The following is a 20,370-nucleotide window of genomic DNA, read 5'->3' as shown; positions in this document are numbered from 1 at the left end:
ATCTCTGCCTTTGTCCATTCTCTTTGCCTTAGCTGATTTTTATCTCCAAGTAGCTGGGCTCAGAGCAGGTTCAAAGCATTCAGAAGCAGTTTTTGCTCAACTCTGAGACCAGGGTGCCTATTAAGGGTTCTTCTGAGACTGGACTTAATCTTGATAAAGGAGGGTAATAGCAGCAAAGATGCTATAAAGATCCAGAAGTTACAGCAGGAAGAGACCCTGTAAACAGGTCTGAGAGGAGGGGAGTCGACTGCTGAGCCTCATCCGCTAGATTTTGATCTTCACAGATCACAGACTATGATACGTTCTAACACAGTCAGGTCTGGGGATGTGGCTCGGTGCTGGAGCATTTATTTGCCCAGCACATCCGTAAGTCTTTCGGAGTCTGAGTGCATAAATTGCAATTACCTAGCAGCTCTGCTATAACCGAAGGACACGACACGCCCAGGTCACCGATCCTAAGCCCGGGAGTGACTGAAAAACTCGCTCACTCACATGCGCTTACTTCCACGTTATAAAGGGACTGTCAGTTTCTGTTGTGTCTGGCCACGTCTTGGAAGGGGCCAGCGAAAGCCAGAATTAGAGACCTGAGATAACAATTTGGATAAGAAGGGTGCCTGTCCGTTTGTTGGCTGTCAGTTCTCTCCAACCGGTGAATCATCTTCAAATCTGCAGAAATACTTCAACCCAGGGCACTGTGGGGGCATCGTGAAGGGGAGGGGAGACAAGAAATCCACTCAAGCCCATTGAGGAGGAAAGGCTGGCTTTGCTCGGAGCATCCCCGTCGGATGGAAGGCGGAAGCTGGCGCGTGCGCATCACACCCCTAGTGGATCAGGCTTCGTGCTTTTGTTGGGACGTCGTTTCCTTTAGTTTAATCTCTTTTCCCTCCCTCGCAGGGACACGCTGCCGAGTAATCACCCGCCCATGTATTTGACCAGCACCGAGAGCCTTGGCTCCCCCCGACTCCACAGAGCATGAAATAAATGCCTCCTCGTATACTGGCTGTTCCTGTTTTCGCCCCCTTCCTCACAGCCTGAGCACACCTGGCTGCCTAAAAATGCCCTTCAGGGCCGGGTTACTGTACTGGAAAGTTCCCTGACTAAGATCAGGTTAAAAAAAGAAAAAATTGCCACCAACCTATGGACGAAACATACTACATAGCTACCAGAGCCTCATCCCAGGCACTTCTGGTGGTTCATCAGGAGACTCGGAATGTTGTTCTGAACAGTATTTTTTATACATCCTAACATGTCTTCAAATGTTGGTTGAGCACACTCCGGCGCTTTCTTCACTGATCGTTTCAAACAATTCAGAGTCAACCCTTCAGATCCTAGAGGTAAGTATGTGTGTGTGCAAGTGTGTACATGTGTAGGATGTGTGTGAGTGTGTACGAGTGGGAGTATGTACATGCCTGCAAGTGTGTACATTTTTTTCCCCAGAATTACAGAAAAGATGGGGAATCTTTTGTACTAATTTGACTAATCAAGTGGTTTCTAGCATCACATCACTCATCGTTTTGGAAAACAAAGACAGCTTCCACAAGAGTAAAAGTCACTGACCCAAATCTCGGGAAAGTCGGAGAAAGGTAGAATTCAAGTTCCTGGATTAAAGACTGTGACTTTTTTCTAAGTGTTCGAAAACACACCTAGTCTTCGTTGATGAAACTTCCCTGCTTTGTCTCTCATTTACCCAGGATGCATCTGAGTTTACTGAGAATCCCAGAGATAAGAAAAAAGGCTCCCAGCTTCTCAGCATGGCTGGGACGTGACAGTGGCCAACGGCACAACACTCGCACTGGGGTCCGAGACCTCTGCCTTGAAGACTCCACAAGTCTTCCGGTGCCTGAGCATTTCCCGTCTGGCCCTTATCGTCTTCATATACTGCCCACTCTGTCATGTGTTTGACAAAATACAACCACTTGCACAATCATTTTGGGTGTATCTCGGTCACAAAGGCTTGTGTTTTAGACCAGCTACAGTAGTGTGTCCACTAGGGGGCGTGCTCCCCCTCTGGCCGGGGTGTAAAGGCACGTCCAGGTTTTGGAACGTTTGTTTCTGACAGCCCCCCGGGCTGTGCCTTCAAAAGCTGGACACCCAGGATCAATCCTTTGCGCAGCTGTCTAAGACACTCCAGCAGTCGGCTGGAACCACGGGCTGGAACCACGGGCTGGAACCTCGGGTATTTTGCTCGGGGCAGCTCAGCAGCAATCGAGAGTTTGACTGCTGACGGTCAGGAAGTCTGACTGGCCCGCCCCCATCATCTCTGCTAATTTCTAAGAAAATGAACGTCAGAAGTAAGTACTGTTTAACAACAGCAGCAGCCATTCTAACGTATTTTTAATAATGCCTAAGACAGCTCAGTGGCCTGGGCAAGGTGGGTTTCAAGGAGCAATGATGGGGTGAGGTTTGCACTAAAGTTATTTATGAGGACAGACACATCCTCAGCAGGTTCTGCAGGCTAACCACCAGCTGGGCAGAATTCACACTAATTGAATTATGTTTCCTAAAGAGAGGAGGACAGATGTGCCAGGGTATGATCAAAAATAAGTGTTGAAGAGCCAAGCCTCTGTTCCAGTGAGGAGTGCACACTGCAGTACCAAAACGAAAGCACTAAAGGGAGCCTGACCAAGCCACCCGACACAGCCACAGAGGAGCAAAGACGGCTCACTTGCTGCCGTGTAAGAGACCCTGACCCAGGGCCACTTGGGTCACCCACCGCGTCTGTGTGATGTCTTTCCCCTTCTGCTTTATACAGAAACACACCCGCATACCTACCTGTTTGGTGAGAAATGGCGATGAAGCACAATAAGTTGTGTGTGTGTCCACGTGTGTGGGGTGAGTCAAGGGGCGGGGCAGGGGAATACATATGCAACCTAAGGCTGACATTGTGTTTTTTCTCGATTTTAAGACCAGATTTCTCACTGAGCCTGGAGCTCAGGGGATTAGTGAAATGGGCTGGCCTGTCTACTTCCACCCTGCCCCTTCAGTATACTGGAATGCCTGGGGTTAGGTAAGGGGGTGGGGGACCCCCAAACCCCACCTTCCCTTTTGTGTGGTTGCCAGGGGTCTGAACTAACTCAGGCTCTCATGTCTACAGGGCAGGCCCTTTACCAACTGAGCGACCACCCCGGCCCCCAAACTGCTGATATGGAGTTTTTATCTTGATTTTTTTTTTTTTTTAATCAAAGTGACCAAGAATGAAATTGAGCACTTAGTGGCCAAGGAATGAGCCTGAGACTAACTTTTGCCCCAACCAAAGAAAATCACTGTCAAGGAAACTGTGTTTTCCCAGTACAGCATCCTGACACCACACACGGGCGGTGGTGCAGCGGCTTTGTTCATCTGAACGACCGACGTCAGGCAGGGCTCCCTGTGAGACCCACTTTTACTTCCTCTGCTCCTCTCCTATGAGACACAACCAGGGGTTTGTCTTAATGTGAGCGTGTTGTCTGAAGACAACTTCTGTTTTGAGTGCAGTTGTGGGCGTTAGAATAGCATTCACAGCAGCTTGTGAGCAGAATGGGAGCTGGTGAAGCCATGGACCACACTAGAAACTGGGCATGGTGGCACACCCCTGTGACCTCAGCGCTCTCCAGGCTGAGGCAGAAACCTCCAGGGCTGCCAAGGGAGACTGACCATGTCATAGCCACAAAAAAGGGCTAGGAATGTCCAGTGGGAGAGAGTTACTAGGAAGTATAAGGCCCTGCGTGCCATCCCTAGAATCACATTTAAAAAAATGAGTAACGGTGGAAAGGACCTAAACCTCCTGCTCAGATGGGGCCAACTGGCAGCTCAGTCTCCATGTGGGTTTCCTAGTAAGGGGAGCAGGGGCTGCCTCTGTTATGAACTCAATTACCTGCTCTTTGATCACTTGCCCCTGGCGATGCAGCTTTGCCAGGCAACAGAGGAAGAGGATCCAGGCAGTCCTGATGAGACGTGATAAGCTATGGGCAGATGGCAGAGTAGAACTCACTCTTTCAGTGAACTAGGGGAAGGGGATGGGGGAAAAGTGGAAGGGAGGGTTGGACTGGGAGGAGTTGAGGGAGGGGGCATTAATTGGGATATATAATGAATAAATTGTAAAAAAAAAATTTAAGGAAAAAAATAAAATAAAGTAATTCCCTCATTGGAAAAAAAAAATGTATAATGGACCTCAAGGCTTCCAATAGCTCAGCCCTCTCACTGCATGTATGTTACACAGTAACACAGTATGTTACACCTGTGTTTCTGGTGACGCTGACATAAGCAAATTTATTGTACTGGCTGTTAAGAACACCCACCTACTGGATAGTCATAACAAACATTGCCAGTTTCTGTCTTCACAGTGCTGCCCAGTACACACCGAAGCATAAGCCTCCCTATAGAACAGTACACGACATTACATCAGCAGCGGCCTCTCGAAGCCTCTTCTTTACTGTGTCCCTTGACTGCACAACAGACCTGTGGTGTGGCCCACATGTCCTGTGAAAGGCTGAGCAAGACAGCCACAGCCACAACGTGGCCCAGGAGGAAGCTGCCTGCGGTGCCCTTCCCAGCATGCAGCCCTGCGGTTAAGTGGTCATAACTGCGTTCATTATAAAGTAAAAATTATTTAAATTGCTACCAAATGAACTTGCTTTGTATATCAAAGGCCAGTATTTTCACATGTTTAAACACTGAACATCAAAGCTGAGGTTTAAATAAACATGAAAGCATTGCCTGTTTAATGGAAATCAGGGCATTTTACTTTCAAGGACGGCTATCTGAAAGTTACCAGTTAGTTATTTGATTACTCAAGGAAAGAACCAGCCCACACTTAGGAGTGCTTTTTCACCAATGGTGACCTGCATTACCGCTAGGCACAGGATCCTTTCAGGCACCAGAAAAAAAAAAATCCCCTACTGATGCTTTACTCCTCGAAAAAGCAAATGTTTGATTTTTTTTAACCATGGATGGTTTTATTAAAAACAAAACAAAACAAACAAACAAACAAAAAACATTTGAGTTATTCCAGAGATAACATGGAGTGGGTACAGGAACAGGGAGGCAGAAAAATGGTGGATGAAAGTAGGAGACAAAAAGAGGGAAAGGAAGGACAGGAAAGGAAGGAGAGCCTGGGAGAGAAAAAAGGGGAGAATGAGAGAAAGGAAGGAAAAGGAAGAAGAGAAAGAGAAAAGGAAAATGTAGGGAAGGCAAGGGAAGAGAGACCCACACAGCCAGGAGAAGGGCGGGAGTCCTGGGACTCAGCCGGGGAAAGCCGACTCGCTTTCTCGCTCATGTGGGCTGATAAAAAGAAGATTGCTCTCAGAAACCAGAGTGGGTGGCGAGCAAAAGGCTGGAGGAGGGCTTTGCTAAAAGCCCGTTTCCACAGCAACGCCCTCAAGGTGTCCTTGACAAAGTCAGATTTCTACTTTCAATAAACAAATGGTCAAAACAAGTGAGGCACAAATGTCCGTGGGGGACAGTGTCCAGGAGGACGTGCCAGGCCTCGTGGTGGTGCTTCTCTTTTAAAATTGGTTCCATCTGTGCATGTGTGTGTGGCCATACATGTGAGCATACACACGTGTGTGCGCATATTTGCATGTGAGTACAGGAACTTGTGTATATGTGTGTGTGTGTACATGTGTGTGTACAGGCACATGCATACTACGGTGGAAGTGAGTGTCAGTCTTCCTTCCCCACCTGCCTCTATGTGCACCAGGCTAGTGTACACAGCCTGGGAGCTTCTGGCGCCTAGCCTTCCCATCTTGCCATAAGAACACCAGGATTACCGACACATGCTACAGAACCTGGCCTCATGTGAGTACCGGGGAACCAAACTCCTGCTTTCACGCTTGCACAACATGTGATTTACCCGCTGGCCATTTCCCCAGCCCCCATGGTATTTGTTTAATGCCAGCATTTGTTCATATTGAAGGTTTGGGCCCAGCAGTAAAGTTTGGTTGCAGCAAACACACACACACACACACACACACACACACACACACACCACACACACACACATACACTCCATTCATCATGAACTGCCAAGGGCAGTAATTTCAACCTTCCACCCAGTCCGAATCATCACAGATAGCCCAACAGCCACACACATTCCAGACTTCACAGCCCGTCCGCTGAGCAGGACAGCTGCCCCTCCATCATGTCCTCAGAGGAAGAAGCTTGCCTCCGAGGCCAGAGCGAGTGGGACTTTGCTGGCGTTAGGCACAGACATTCCCTAGTCTCTTCCAAACAAAATGAAGACATGTGTGGCTCAGCTCATTTACGGTCACAAATCTCTCTTGCTTGTTCACTTAAAACCATCAGCTAATTCAGCCTTTAAGCCAGTGTCGTGAATGGTAGACCAGGGTTGGCATAAAGCTTTGGCTCCTCCTTCCACGGCTTCCCAGTGGCCTTGGCCACCATGCCCAGGTAATTCAGCATTTTTTAACTGGCCCAGGCATCCCCCCAAACTTTCAATGATGCTCTCTAATGGCCCTTCAAGGTCTTGGTTATTTCTTTCTCATGTTTTTCTACCCATGCACTCTTTGTTTATGACTTGAATTGTTAATACCCCTGATGTTATCCCAGGATGTGCTGAGTGTGGCTTTCTGAGGAGTCAGGTGCACTCCTGTCCTCTGTGTAGAGAACGCTGCTGAAACGGCCTTGGCATTTTTAATAATGTGAACAAGCCTCTCCCTTCTTCATTTTTCACTGTACCCTCAAGTTATGTGACCATGCATGCGCTGGCAGACAGTCCTTCCCAGTGTCCAGGGACCACAGTGATGGATGAGCTCATTCCTCTTTCAAGGTGCCTGCACTTAACCCCATGACCACCCCCAAGGTTCCTGAGCTCAGCGCTGCTTTTTATCCAGCACACATTCTACAGACTGAAAACCTTTAGAGATGGCTGTCACCCCATGGAACAGTGCCACACAGACTTCCTATGCGAGGCAGGCGCTCCAGTCAAAGGTGACCTCCGTGGCCTTCCCAGTGGCCTCAACCGTACTGTGTCTTCTCAGCTTGGACGGCATCATCCTCAAACACTGAGCAGTCAAAGCTGTCGCCCAGCCACGTCCATTGCAGGACCTGATGCCGTCTCCAGTTTCTTTATCTCGTACTCTCTCTATGCAACTATAACAAGTAGCTATGCTCCGTTTTATCACTAGCTGCTATTAGCCCCTAGCCATGCTCGTTTTCCAAATTAAATTCGCTGTAGCATGCATGCCGAGTATGTACAGGCTTTGGTGCTTTTCAGCTTCAGGCAACCCCTTAAAGAGACCAGAAAGTCACCCCCACGTGGATACGGTTTCGTTTCACAAATTGAGGATGGCCCTGTGAAGGATGACCCCCTCCCCAACCTGGAACACTGTGACTAAGAGGTGTGCCCATCACAGAGAATAGAGAACTACCTGAAGTTTCAGCTTTAGTGTCCACAGATCACCTGGTGATCTGCTGAGCCAGCGGCCCATGATGAAGCCCCCAAGCTCTGCATCTGACCAGCCCCTAGGGCAATGGGGGTTTGAGGTCACAGGAGTGGACCTCATGGGCCTTCCTCCACCTCTGACACTGACTTAAGCCAATCTTGCCAAGCTTGGCACAAAGCTCACTAGAGTGTCCTGCAAGATCCTGCCTCCTTCAGCAATTCGGAAACTATTTAACCCGAACTTCAGACACCTACTCTGCGTTTTAATACGAGAACCCTTGAGTAAACTGTCTTTGGGAAAACTATGGAGATTTTATGAACACAAAGATCTGTAGCTTATGGTTAGGAGAGAAAAATGTTAAAGATTCCAAAACAAAGATGAGTCTATGAACAGAGACCACTGACTATCTGAGCCTCAGCCTTCTCTCCACAAGACAGTCACAGTTGCAGACAGACATCTGACACACATTTGTATCAACACACACACACACAGACATGCACACACATACATGCATACACACTTACAAATTAATGAAGTAAATTCAAGACCGATACACACTACAAAGGACAGAAACTTTCTGAGAGAAATTAAAGACTGTGATTCATAGACAGACAGACTCAACATAGCTAAGCAGTAAATTCCAAAAATGCTCTATCGTTAGCAAAAGCCACTGGTAAAAATAAATAAATAAATGAAATAAACTTCTCATGTGGGCTAACCTGGAGTTTGGGTTTCAAAATGAGCATGTGACCGACAGCCAGACTGCACAAAATGTGACGAGGAGAGCACAGGTAGAGAAGGGCCAGCCTAGCTCTCCACCACCTGGGGCTATTTTATACAAAAGGGGAAAAAAAAAACACTTAGGTAAAAAACAGAGCAGCAGCAACAACAAAAACATCCGAGGGAGCTGGGGAGAGAGCTCATCTGGTAAAGTATGCTGGCTTTGCAAGTGCCGAGACCTGAGGATGGATGCCCAGAGAACCCAAATCAAAAAGCCAACATGTGACATGTCCCACTGCTGGGGACACAGCGTCAGGGGAATCACAGGAACTCAGTAGACACCCAGGGTATCCTACTTTGTGAGTTCGGGTCAATGGACTCCTGTGAGGTCCTTTCACACGCGTCCACACAGAAACATGCGCCCATGGGCGTGCACATGCCCACTTACACCAAAGGATGGCTTATCACCTTTACCATTTTCGATATTTTATCTCTTCAACCCTTACTTTGGGCAAACTATAATGATTAAGTTAAAACTATTTCAATTGCAGAAGACTGCCACATACAGCCCAAGCCTCAAGAGAAAGTTCAGTGGATTACAATAATTAAAAATCAACAAATTTAGGAGCCACTGAAGACATAGCGGATATTATGATCATTCATGTTTATAAGAAGGATAGGCTATTCTTTCACTTGGTAAAAAGTGATTTTGATCAAGCACAAATCCATCTGTGACATCCATTCTGTAGGCCTTTGTTTCCTTCCCAAGAGGAATGTCTTAGCCCAGAATGTCCAAAGGGGAACGGCTATCCCTCCACTTAAAAAAAGTCCTAAAGTCAGGTAGGTACGTTCCCTAGAAACTTCAATTTCATACAAAAATACAGCAAGTCAGCAAATGCCAACAAGTCTTGGTCAGCCAGTGCCAAGTCTGAATCACACCGCGAACACCAGCTGTATTCCAGACTGGAAGGAGACTCCACACAACTGGAGTGCTTCAGGAGACCCCGCTTCTCCCAGACAGCAGCCTGTCCCCCGCTCAAGGATGGCCCCCAGATTCTCAGTGCATTCAACACTGTCTCTTCTGATCGGCACTCTAGTGAGCTGCAAACGATCCTAAACTCTCGAAACGTGCTGGTGCTGAATGGTGATGCGGATCCCAGCGAGTGCTTCCAGACTGAGCATTGTCTATTCCTACAGCTGTGGGTGTCACCAAAGCTGGGAATGAAGAGGCTGCTGTGACAGAGAAGGCCACCAAGTGTGCCAGCGGGCTGGCAGGCTCAACGCCATCATCCCTAACATTGCCACCTCAGTGTTAACTGGCGTGGAGGAGTGGTTGCTGAACTGTTCGTGCCCAGTGGCTGCCGGGTTTAATAAGACTGATAAATGATAGCAAAATTTAATATCCCCATCAGAAGGCAAGAATGATTCGCTATAGGCTGGGTGTGCATGTGTGTAGCTCAGGTGAATAAGCTCTACATTGGGTGGCTTCCTCAACCCCTTCACTCTTTTTTTTTTCTCCTGTAGGCAGAGACTTATTGAATTTGAGTGGAGCTCTTGGATTTGTGTACCCTGGCTGGCCTGAGCGGCCTCAGGACCCCACTTTAAGCCAAAGCTTTCCTGAAGGTAGTTCTCCTGCCAGGTGATCTCTAACTGTGTGGACTATTCTGGATTGTGAATGGAGGCCCAGGGTCCCAAAACTACTTGGTCACTCCTGCCCCAGTACTGTTATCCAAATTTTTTCTTGTTGTCTTTCCTGGGTGACTCATAGAGGTTTCAGCCTTCCTGGGCTAGCCTGATCCCTTCAGGAGATTATCACTCCATTCCTATCAAGGATTCTCCTGGTCCCAAACACATTATCTGTCTAGATGTCTAAATGATGTCCCCAACACTCCTCTCCAGACTCTGCTGTTTGTCTGTGTTGGAACATTCCCTCATCTATCCATCTCTACAGAACAGACACTACTGGGCGTTGGGCGGGGTAGCAGAATTATAAGCAGAAAAACAAGCAAGCGAAGAGCTGGCTATAAAATGTGCCAGGCAAGGAGGAAGAGAACATTCTGGAATAAATCAGAATGCCCCAGGTGAAAGGAAGGGCTTCCACCGCATTAGGAAAAGCAGTCAAGTTTCACAGGCATGCGGACCTTTAGAGTATAGGTAATACTTAGCCATGGAAGGTAAGGCAGGTGATAGCAGAGAGCCCTGTATGTTCCACCTAGCAGACAGTAGCAACCCACTCAACAGGGCTGGAACGGCATAGCCAACCTCACAGTCCATTCACTTGTAAGGAATGTCAGGTGCCAACGGCTTCTTGGGTTCTTTAAAAAGTGTCTTAGAGGCTGTATCAGCGGCAGTGGTGGACCCCAACATGAGATCTGCCTCTGTTCTATCAGAAGCAGTCGTTGAATGACCTTATCATGTACCTCTAACACAGAAGCCATGAAGGGAGCTGGCTGCAAGGTCAGTGTGGGTATAAGTGGGATTGAAGCCCATTGCAGATGTGGCAACATCCAAGGTATATTTTGTATTGGGTGGAGTTAGAAGGAAAGTAATCAATCAGATAGTAATGAATGAAAAACTTCCAGTGGAAGCCAGGAAAGGGAGCGAGATGGACCCGCCATAGAAGACAACAGCCAAGAAGGTGCTTGCATACTGGCAGACACCCTGGAGTCACCTAACTTGATAAGGTGCAGGGGCAATCAGCAGGCTGGTCCCAGGAGAGAAGACAAGACGTGGCTCGGATGCCAGAGAAAAGGACCTAAAGATGACAGGAAAGGAGAGACACAGGATAGAAAAGAGCTTGAATATGGGACGTATTCAATAAATTCTGTTTGAGTCGATCAATCAGAGACCTTTAGTCCAACACCCCCGGATCCTATCCCAGAACATGAGGGACCCTAAGACTTGATCAAAAGTATTTTTGGAATGAGGACGGTGCTGAGCCAGTAAAGCCAAACTGGGTTGGAGCAACAACAAATATACCCCAGCAGGAACAAAAGCAAGACAAAGACACATTCACCCCGCTGACAAGCAAGCGGTCTCTACAGTCCTGCATGCCTGCCCCATGCTAGTCCGTCTCCCACACAGCAACTTCACCGGGTGGCTTTTAATCCTGGCTGCACAGGCAAATCACCTGGGGAGGGTTGCAATGACTAGGTCCCATCTCAGGCCAAATACATTATATAATCCCCAGGTTAGGACCTGGAGATCTGTGTTATTAAAGTCTTATGTGGAATCTGAAGGGGGAATTTGTATGAAACTGTTCAAAAATGTTCTCCTGGCACCCAAAGAGCCAGGCAGCCAGGCAAGCTCTGAATTCTCCAAGAAGAAAAGGCAACAGGGACAAGGGGCATAGCCTCCATGCAGCAGTGGGGTGCCTGCTATAAAACCTGAATTTCGAGTCCGCTGGGGAAGGCAGTCCCTGACTGCTTCCTTGGGAATTATGTTGAGGAGACAATTTCTTTCCAAGCATTCATGTTTGAGTTTCTCAAGCTGGAAAGCAAATCCATCTAGAATACGAGAAAAGTCCCTGCAGCTCTCGACTGACAGCAAGGAAGGCAGCTAGAAACAGGGTGTCTCAGTTAGAGTTTTTATGGCTGGGATGAAACACCATGACCAAAGCAACTTGGGGAGGAAAGGGTTTATTCGGCTTGCTTACACTTTCCTGTCACTGTTCATCACTGAGGGAAGTCAGGACAGGAACTCAAACAGGACAGGAACCTGGAGGCAAGAGCTGATGCAGAGGCCATGGAGGGGTGCTGCTTACTGGCTTGCTCCCCATGGCTTGCTCAGCCTGCTTTCTTAAGAACCCAGGACCTAGCCCAGGGATAGCATGACCCACCATGGGCTGGGCCCTCCCTCATCAATCATTAGTTAGGAATATGCCCTACAGCTGGATATTATCTGGAGGCATTTTCTCAGATGACACTAGTTTGTGTCAAGTTGACATAAAACTAGCTAGGACACAAAGCCTCCAGGATGTGCCAACACACAGTTCCAACATGATCGCGTGCATGGACACACATGTAAAGGTATGAGACAGGGAAAAGAAGCAAGCAACCTGAACAGAAATGACAGCAACCCATATAGAGTATTGTCCTGCTCCTGAAAAAGACACTAAGTCTCGAACCACGATCCTGCCCACTCAGGAAGCTGAGGCAGGGGGATTGCTTCAGCTCAGAAATTCAAGATCAGCCTAGACAAAATGCAAGACCAAATTTCAAAACACAAAACCAAGCAAGAAATTCTCTAAATTCCTTAAAGAAAAGTGGGGGCAATCCCCAAAAGCGTAACCTTTGAAACAAAATTCTCCAGTTCTCTCCATTCTCAACTTCTAGACTGAACGCACACCTTCCACAAAGGCCGGGGTACAGTGGTAATGAGTGAGAGAAACATTCCCTTCAAAAACAAACTCTGGAATTAGACATGTGGAATAAAAGGGCTGAAAGAACAAATCGGAGACGTTCAGCAGCAGGAGGAGAATGCTACCCAAGCTTGGAACACAGAGACAAGCACAGAAGATCAGACAAGTGTTGCTCTGGGAACAAATAGTTAAACCAGAAACCCCAGACGGTAGAAGTGAAGATAGACAGGAAAGGTTTCCAGCACCTCTGAGTACCAAAATGGATAGGACTTTTGATCCATAAATTCTGGCTCCTATCTACTGGGTCGCAGGAAAGCTAGGATGATGACCCTGAGTCAGGTACAGCGCTGAGGTTGCCATGCGGGAGCTGGGGATGGGTTGATGGGCCACATCTGGGAAAGTACGTAGCTTTAAAGGACTCTGAACCCGTGAGGAATTTGCTAGATGATTTGGCTTAGAAGCTCAAGCTTTGCTCCCTTTCTTACGTTTTTTTTTTTTTTTTTTTTTTAAGAGCAGACCTCTTCTCAAGTCCCACCCACGAGAAGCTGCACCATCCTCCTCTTGGCATGAGGGCCAAATCTCATGTGACCTCAGAGTTTGCCCAGCACTTGGATAGGACCCTGTCCTCCCTGACGGCTTTAAACTGTGAGGGCTCATCCACAGCACCAGCATTACCTGGAGCGTCACTGCCACCCTTGCTGTGGTGGTGCCTGCCAGCTTCCTCTGGGCATGGCTCATCTAATGTGGACCTGAACCTTAGTTAAAGCTACGTTACACACACACACACACACACACACACACACACACACACACACACACACACACGTATGCTTTGTCCTAAGAGAACAACTGGAGTTCATTCACCCTGTGACTAATTTACCTTGGCTAACATCTGCCTTCCACGTGAAGTCATTTCTCATTATTCTTCCCCCATTTTAAGTATTGGGGACCCAAGAGACATCTGCATGCTGGGGTACAGTACTTCCACTGACTCAGGTCTCAGAGCCAGGAATCTTTCTGCATGTACTAACAAATTCGAGAAGTGTAAGAAAAATGTCCTTTCTTTCTGACTCTGGTAATGGCATTCTGGGAAAACCACGGAAAAGCGGCCCAGAGAAAGGCTGTGACTGGATGGGACCCCTGATTTAACAGGCCAGTGCAGATTTAGAAATGGGGCAGCAGACACAGGCTGTCACAACACAGTGGTCCTCGGGCAGTGAGCTGCAGGCTGCACACGAAAGCACAGGGTTGGGTTAGAGGTGGAGCACTGGACTACATGTAGCTCAGGTGAGGGAATTCTCCTCAGCTGTGCTGCAGACGGGAACAACTCTGAAGCAGAAGTCGAGTGCCAAGCTAGGATAAGGCCTGGTAGTTGGGGCTGAATTTGGACAGAGTGTGGGAGGGGGCATGGCAGGGAGGCAAGAGACGGAAGCTCAAGATGCAGAGGGGCAGATGATGGCAGTGGGTAGTTGTTATTTCAGCAGGGTTAGTCCAACCATGGCATGACACTAGACAACCTGGTGAAGAATCCAGGCAGCTGATGGCTATCTGCAATGGAAAGAGAGAGAGAGAGAGGAGAGAGAGAGATTTCAATGAAGAGAACCTCAGAGAAACAACATGGATAAATGGTATAAAAGAACAAACAAAAGCCAAACAAGAAAAAATGGCACAGCCAAAGTAATAAGGAAAAAAAATTTTTACATGAATGGCTAGATATGAGCGAGGGAGCCATTCTGAGAAGGAAGAATTCCTTCTCTTATGCCTGAGACAGTCAGCCACCATTTTTTATGTATGAGGAAAGTTCTATCTTTATGAAAATATCAGAGGACATTTAATGGTTATATAAGACACCGTGGTTATATATGTATGTGTATACATGTCTGTGTATGGGCACATGCATGTCACCACACACATGTAGAGGCTGGAGGGCAATGAACTTACTGGAGTTGGTTTTTTTCCTTCCATCGTGGGGGTTCCAAGGATCAAACTCACTGGGCTTGGCAGCATATTCTTTATCTTCGGAGACACCTCTGTGGTCTGGAATGTTCTTTTTTTTTTTTTTTTTTTAACTAAAAGTAATCCATTAAATTTAAATGTCTTCTTTAACATCTTTACTATTGCTGAGAATTTCTTAAGGTTCTGGCAGGAAATTATGGCACCACGGGGGGGAAAAATGCAGGAAACACCTTCAGGAATGAGAAAAGCTGGCACTGGCCGTGAATCCGCACTGATCTAAAGGCGACATTACCACCAGAGATAGAAGAGGTACAAGAACTTAAGGCCTGCTGAGGCAACAGATAACTGCAAAGATAACTTCTGGAATGAAGAGAGTCAAACTTCAAGGGAGCGATTGTTTTATTTTTTATTTTTTTCTTAAGTGCGTGCAAACTGAAATCACACCCCTGATAGCGCAGTGGCAGGCCTCGGCCACCGTTTCTGAGTTAACACTTGGAGATAAATGCCTACCTAGACAAGAATGTGATCCACCAAGCTCCACACTGCTCCCATTGTCTGCTGCCTCTCCCCGCCGCGAGAGTGGGAACCGGCTAACCCGGAGAAAGCGCTCCTGACCTGGCCTTGAGGAAACAAAGACACAAGTGGAAGGACTCTGTGCCACTTACTGTCTAACGCTTACCCTGAGCACGGACTGTCAACCCTCTTAGAAAGGGAGGGATAATGCATTGAACCTAGCTGGTGTGTGGTGCTGTGTGCTGACATAGCTACCTGACGGGCATGCTCTAACAGAACCAGAGTTCACGACCTTAACTGAACTACTTCTATGAAGAAGCCTTTCCCTGCTCGCTAACTTTGCAATGCACTGATTTACTCGGCTCTCTGGGCATGTTTATCATTATATTAGAAAAGAAGCGAGTTAATGGAATCCCTTACAAGCGTGTAAATACACTCTGTATATCTCCCATGGGAGACTGCAGTTCATCTAGCAAATTCACACAATCCTGAGGAATGGAACTAACTAAATTCTTCAACTTGGGCCCAAGTTACAAAGCCTTGGCTGTTTGCATTCAGATTAATTTTAGCATTCACAATGCAGGCTTAGCTCTATTCACTAACAATGACTGCTTAAAAAGTTAAGTTATTCTGTGTCTGCCGTAAAGTTACAGTGATTTTATAGTGTCTGAAAATAAACCAATACACTACTCATTTCAGACAGAATCACAACAAAACTTCACTTCTCTGTGCCAGAAGTATCCTCAAATATATGTCAATCAGTTCCCTACGGCCAACAGAAAAGCATAAGAGGAAGAGAAGGAGGAGGAAGAAGTGTTATAAAGCAATAATCCTGTCTTAAAATTTGAAAGATCTAGAAAACACTGTGATAACACCTGTCTGTCTGAGACCTACTTGGAAAGGACAAATTGAAAGGTCAGCAGTTATTAAGTGGTACATTAAAACCTGCCCAGGATTCATGGAAAGTAGTTCGTACTGGGAGGGCAGTTGAAAGGGCATGGTTCATGTCTCCTTTATCCATGCTTTGACTGCAAACCATCACTAGTTATTAGAGAAGGAATTTTCACAAAGAGCTTGCATTTAAACCCTCCAAGAAGGCACAGCAATGGAAAGGCAGCCAAGAATTAAGCAGCCGTGGCTCTCTTGCAGGGCAATGACAGAGTCCACCACCAGCCTTCTCCTCTGTATTCCTTACATTTGGAAACACTGGAGTTGGAGCACAGGGTTTAAAAGGGTTCCAGTCTCTGGAACCTGAACAGCGTTCAGGTGCATTCTTCAGTCTGTGTGCGTGGACACTGGGCAGCAGTGGGCAGGTGTGGGTTTGCCAAGCCCCCAGCTGTCAGAGTGTGGGCCACAGTGCATCCCAGCCTCCTGGGCTCACCCCAGTGTGATAGAACATCAAGGTGGCATTTGTGGACATCCTGGAAGTGAGGGATTGGGACACAATCTGAGCCCATAGGGTGGGCCTGGGGAGGAAATAAGGAGAGATAGGTGCACACCATGGGAGAAGCCTGCTTGCCTGTACACCCAAGGGAGAGCCAACTCAGGAGCACCGAGTAGTACTACAAGGAAATGGGGAGATATCCAGCCCGAGAAGGAAACTGCTATTAAGTTAGCCTTTCCGATAATAATAATAGTAATAATAATAATAAACAATTATAGCAATGCTGAAGGTGAAATATTGACCCTCACCAAGTTTAAGGAACAAGGTTCAAACATTTGAACCCAGTGCTGTTTGGTTCCAAATATAGACTTCAGTTTTTAAAGAGTATAGACACAATGTACTTTGGTAAAGGGCCTTCCCCACATAACTCTGTAAATCACTTAATAATAATAATTAATAACAACAATAGCACACATAATGTTTATCATGGCCTAGTTGTACTTAGTACACTTCTGAAATTTTTTCCTACATTAATCCACTGAATCATGAACATTCCTTCCAGGTGGACATTATTGCTGCTCTTATTGTACTGTGTTGAAACTCAGCCTCAGAGAACTTGAGCAGTTTGCCACAGCTGGTGGCGAGCAATGCTACAGAACCGGGTGGTACCTGAAGGTGCAAGGCACCGCCTGCACCACCTCCTGGCAAGTTTGCTGTCAATGGCAAAGAGCATCCCTAGGCCCTTATGAACGAGCTGGCGCTTTAAGCATCATTATAAATGAAACGAGTGGTCACATACACGCTTAATTACGCAAGCTTATTCGGTAGCACAGTCCTAGAACCTACCCAAGACTCCATGCCTGTTTCATAGCCTTTCGGCATTATTATGCTCAGGCACCTAAGGGTAACCACAAACACAGGTCTATACATAACATAGTGCCTAGGAAAGGGTCAGGTGACAGCACAGGCTTTGTGTGTGTGTGTGTGTGTGGGGGGTGTTGTCCTAATATCCGTGCCCTCCTTTCTAACTGTTACAATGACATTATGTCGCACAGCACCGAGTACAGACCCGCTAAAACGTAACACTTATCACCACGTGCGTTCTGTGCGTAGGTGCCCTCCTGCACGTGAAATAGCCGGCTGTGAATTTAGCACATTATCTTAAGAAACACGCACCTTGGATTCTCCCTTTGGGCTGTACTAGATAAGAGTTTGATCTGAGGGCCTTCTGTGTGGTGGACAAGTACGCTACCAGTGAGCTACACCCACAGTCCTGGAAACCCAACATTCATTACCCAATACGTATAGGGCAACCTGCTTGAAAGGTTACATTTCAGCCAGTCAGACGTGGTTAGTTGTAAAATGGCCCTGTGGAAATGACAGGAACGTCTAACGATCTAATGCTTTGTGGAGCCATGCTCACTTTCAAAAGCACCCCACTAGGTGTGGTTGGATACTCAGAAAGCTGAGGCAGGAGAATGACTTGAACCCATAAATTCAAGACCAACCAGGGCAACATCAGGAGGTCCAGGCTAACTATAGTATATTAACCCAAACACACACACACACACATACAGGTATGCACGCAGACACATGACACACACAGTTAATTAGATGGATGATTTATGGGCCAAGATTATTTTGTGACTACTAAGTGATGCCATTTCACCAACCATCCAAGCCACATACAGGGAGCAAAACTCCCAAGGATGCTCACTAGGAGAGCTGTGGACGGCAACTATAGGTAGGAGAGATTCAAAGGCCCCACCCGCAGCAGCTTCTTTCTGCGGTACCTCAAAGCAGGAAAGCCCCCATGCAGTCCACTTTCTCCAAACACCATTCATAGCCACCCAGGCCAGGCGCCCGCATCCGGAGCATCTCCTCAGTCCAAGACTTTCAATTTCTTGAAACAATAAACTGAGGCAAGCTGCTTTCCCCCACCCTGTGGGAACCATGTTTTGGTCACAGGACTTGGGCTCTCAGCACCGAAGGCTTCCCTCCCAAAGGCCGGCTCCTTTCTTTCCCTGATAACTATGTAAATTCCCCCTCTCCCAGCCCCCGCTCTGAGCCGAGCAGCCGCGGGGCTATTCAGAGCTGTGTTTCCAGCTCGGTCCAGCGCTCTCATCATGAATGCATGAGTGAATATGGGATGCTCACGGCCTGCACAGCTCACAGCTCGGCACAATGCCCAAACACACGCTTGTCTTTTCCCACGAGGGCATTTCAAATTCGGCCTCCTGCTTTTAACCTGTGCTCTTTAGAGTGCAATCTGTGTGGGAACACACTCAGCGTCACTGAGATGTTTTCGACAAACATTTGTGACCACCTAGCTAAGGAGAAGCTTGCAGCCAACTCGGGATGGCACGACAAAGTCTCCCACCCTTCACCCTCACCCTCACCCCCCACCCACGGTGCCCACTGAATTCACTTTGGGTTGGGCTCTGTTCTCAAACCTTGCAAACCAAGCTACTGATTCCAATCAGAGAGGACAGACACACTCCGTCCTTTCCAGCCCCTTACCCCACTCCGAGCGCACACGATTTAAACACGCGTGGGCAGCCCATTTGCTCATTTTGGGGACTACATAAAGAGCATGCTTTAGAGAACACATCTATGTCCTGGACGCCATATGAGGGCCCCAGCTGCCCAGGACAGCTGACCTTGGGGCCCCTTCTCCATCAGTCTTTCCCCACTAGACCACCCCGGACGCTAGTGGCCCAGAGGAGGCTTGCCTTTCTCTTCCCATGGTCTCCCTTTGCAACACCGGACAATGAGAGGAACGCAGAACTCTGTTCCCATTCATTCCAGGAGCGGTGCACACAGTCAACCAAAAGCCGAGCGCCGTCTCCCCGTCTCCCCAGCCGCAGCAACTCAGGTGTTGGGCGGGGAGTCTGTGTCCCTTCGCACGTCCCCGGATGTCCCACTCTCGCCACCCACTGTTGGATCTCGAGGTCCCGCAAAAGCTAGAAAGCAGGTGACCCCCTGGAGCCAGAGGAAACCGAAGCCGATGGCTCCAGGGAGCAGCCAGCGTCCTCAGGGGGCGGCCTCCGCCGGCGTCCCGCCCGCCGGGTGCGGTAGGCAGCAGGTCCGCGCTGCGCCGGGTTGCACGCGCCCACCCCACAGCCCGGAGAGCCCGCGCTTTGTCCCGCCGCACCCGCACGCTCCCGCTCGCTCCCCGGCGTGCCGGCCGCGGGGCTCACCTCTCTGCTGGCTCTGCGCGGTGACCCAGAGCACCGAGGCCAGGAGCCCCAGGAGCGCGGCTCCCGTGCCGCCGCGCATATCGCCGCCGCCGCCGCCGCCGCCGCCGCCGCCGCTCCCTGCGCTCCCGGGAAAGGCTGCGACCAAGCTCGCTCGCTGCCACCGCGCGAGTGTGCTCTAGCCAGCCCGACCCTGGCCTGGTGCTCAGGCCCTTCGGACACACCCCCGTCGGCCTAGCCGCGCCCCGTCCCGCCCCCGTCCCTCCCGGGATCCCTCCCCCAGAAGGCGCCCCGCTGCGCCCGGGTTCCCCCCCCCCCGCTTCCCCCCAGGGTCGGTCCTCCAGGGAAAGCCCCGCCCTGCACGGGTCTCTCCCCAGAATCCCTCCCCAAGTGGACGCCCTGCTCTGCCCAGGTCCTTCACGGTGGTGGCGGTGGGGCGCCTCTCCTAGGTGGCACTCTAACCCTGGGTTCCAGGGGGGTGAACGGCAACAATAGGGGTCCGATTGGGAGGGACGGAGAGTGAGAGAGAGAGGCCAGGGAGAAGAAACGTTCTGCTAAGCCTGGCCCTGGAGGGTGGACTCCAAGAAAGTATTTGCCCTGTTGACCCTTTTCTGCCTGTTGGAGCTGTGCGAGCGAGCTTACAGTCCTTTCTTCTGGACCCCGCGCCCTATGTGCGCCTGAAGAGGGCAGTCTCAAGGTTTTGGGTTTGGGTAGTTTTATGTTTATCTCCCATCCCTCCTCCCCCCGTGGTAACTTATTTCCTAACTTGTTTGGCTAAGGAAGGCACAGGTGGTCGCTGGGCCTTTATCAGTAGGAATGGGAGGACTCAGGTCTCAGTGCCGGTTTGGGAAGAACTAC

The 20,370-nt window shown here is 48.7% G+C and overlaps 1 protein-coding gene across 1 annotated transcript in view; it reads right to left on the bottom strand.

The window, feature by feature from the left end:
- The window catches only part of Lama1 (laminin subunit alpha 1), a 116,747-nt gene extending 97,153 nt beyond the window's left edge, over nucleotides 1-19,594 (bottom strand). The window contains exon 1 of the mRNA XM_055610183.1: nucleotides 19,516-19,594. Within this exon, the coding sequence (XP_055466158.1) occupies nucleotides 19,516-19,594 (79 nt within the window). The remainder of the gene's footprint in view (nucleotides 1-19,515) is intronic.
- Nucleotides 19,595-20,370: the final 776 nt, after the last annotated feature.

The sequence above is a fragment of the Psammomys obesus genome, unplaced genomic scaffold (assembly GCF_907164565.1).
Source record: "Psammomys obesus unplaced genomic scaffold, mPsaObe1.curated_primary_1811, whole genome shotgun sequence".
Classification (NCBI taxonomy): Eukaryota; Metazoa; Chordata; class Mammalia; order Rodentia; family Muridae; genus Psammomys; species Psammomys obesus.
The sequence above is the reverse complement of the archived record's forward strand: the minus strand, read 5'-3'. Positions and strand labels throughout refer to the sequence as shown.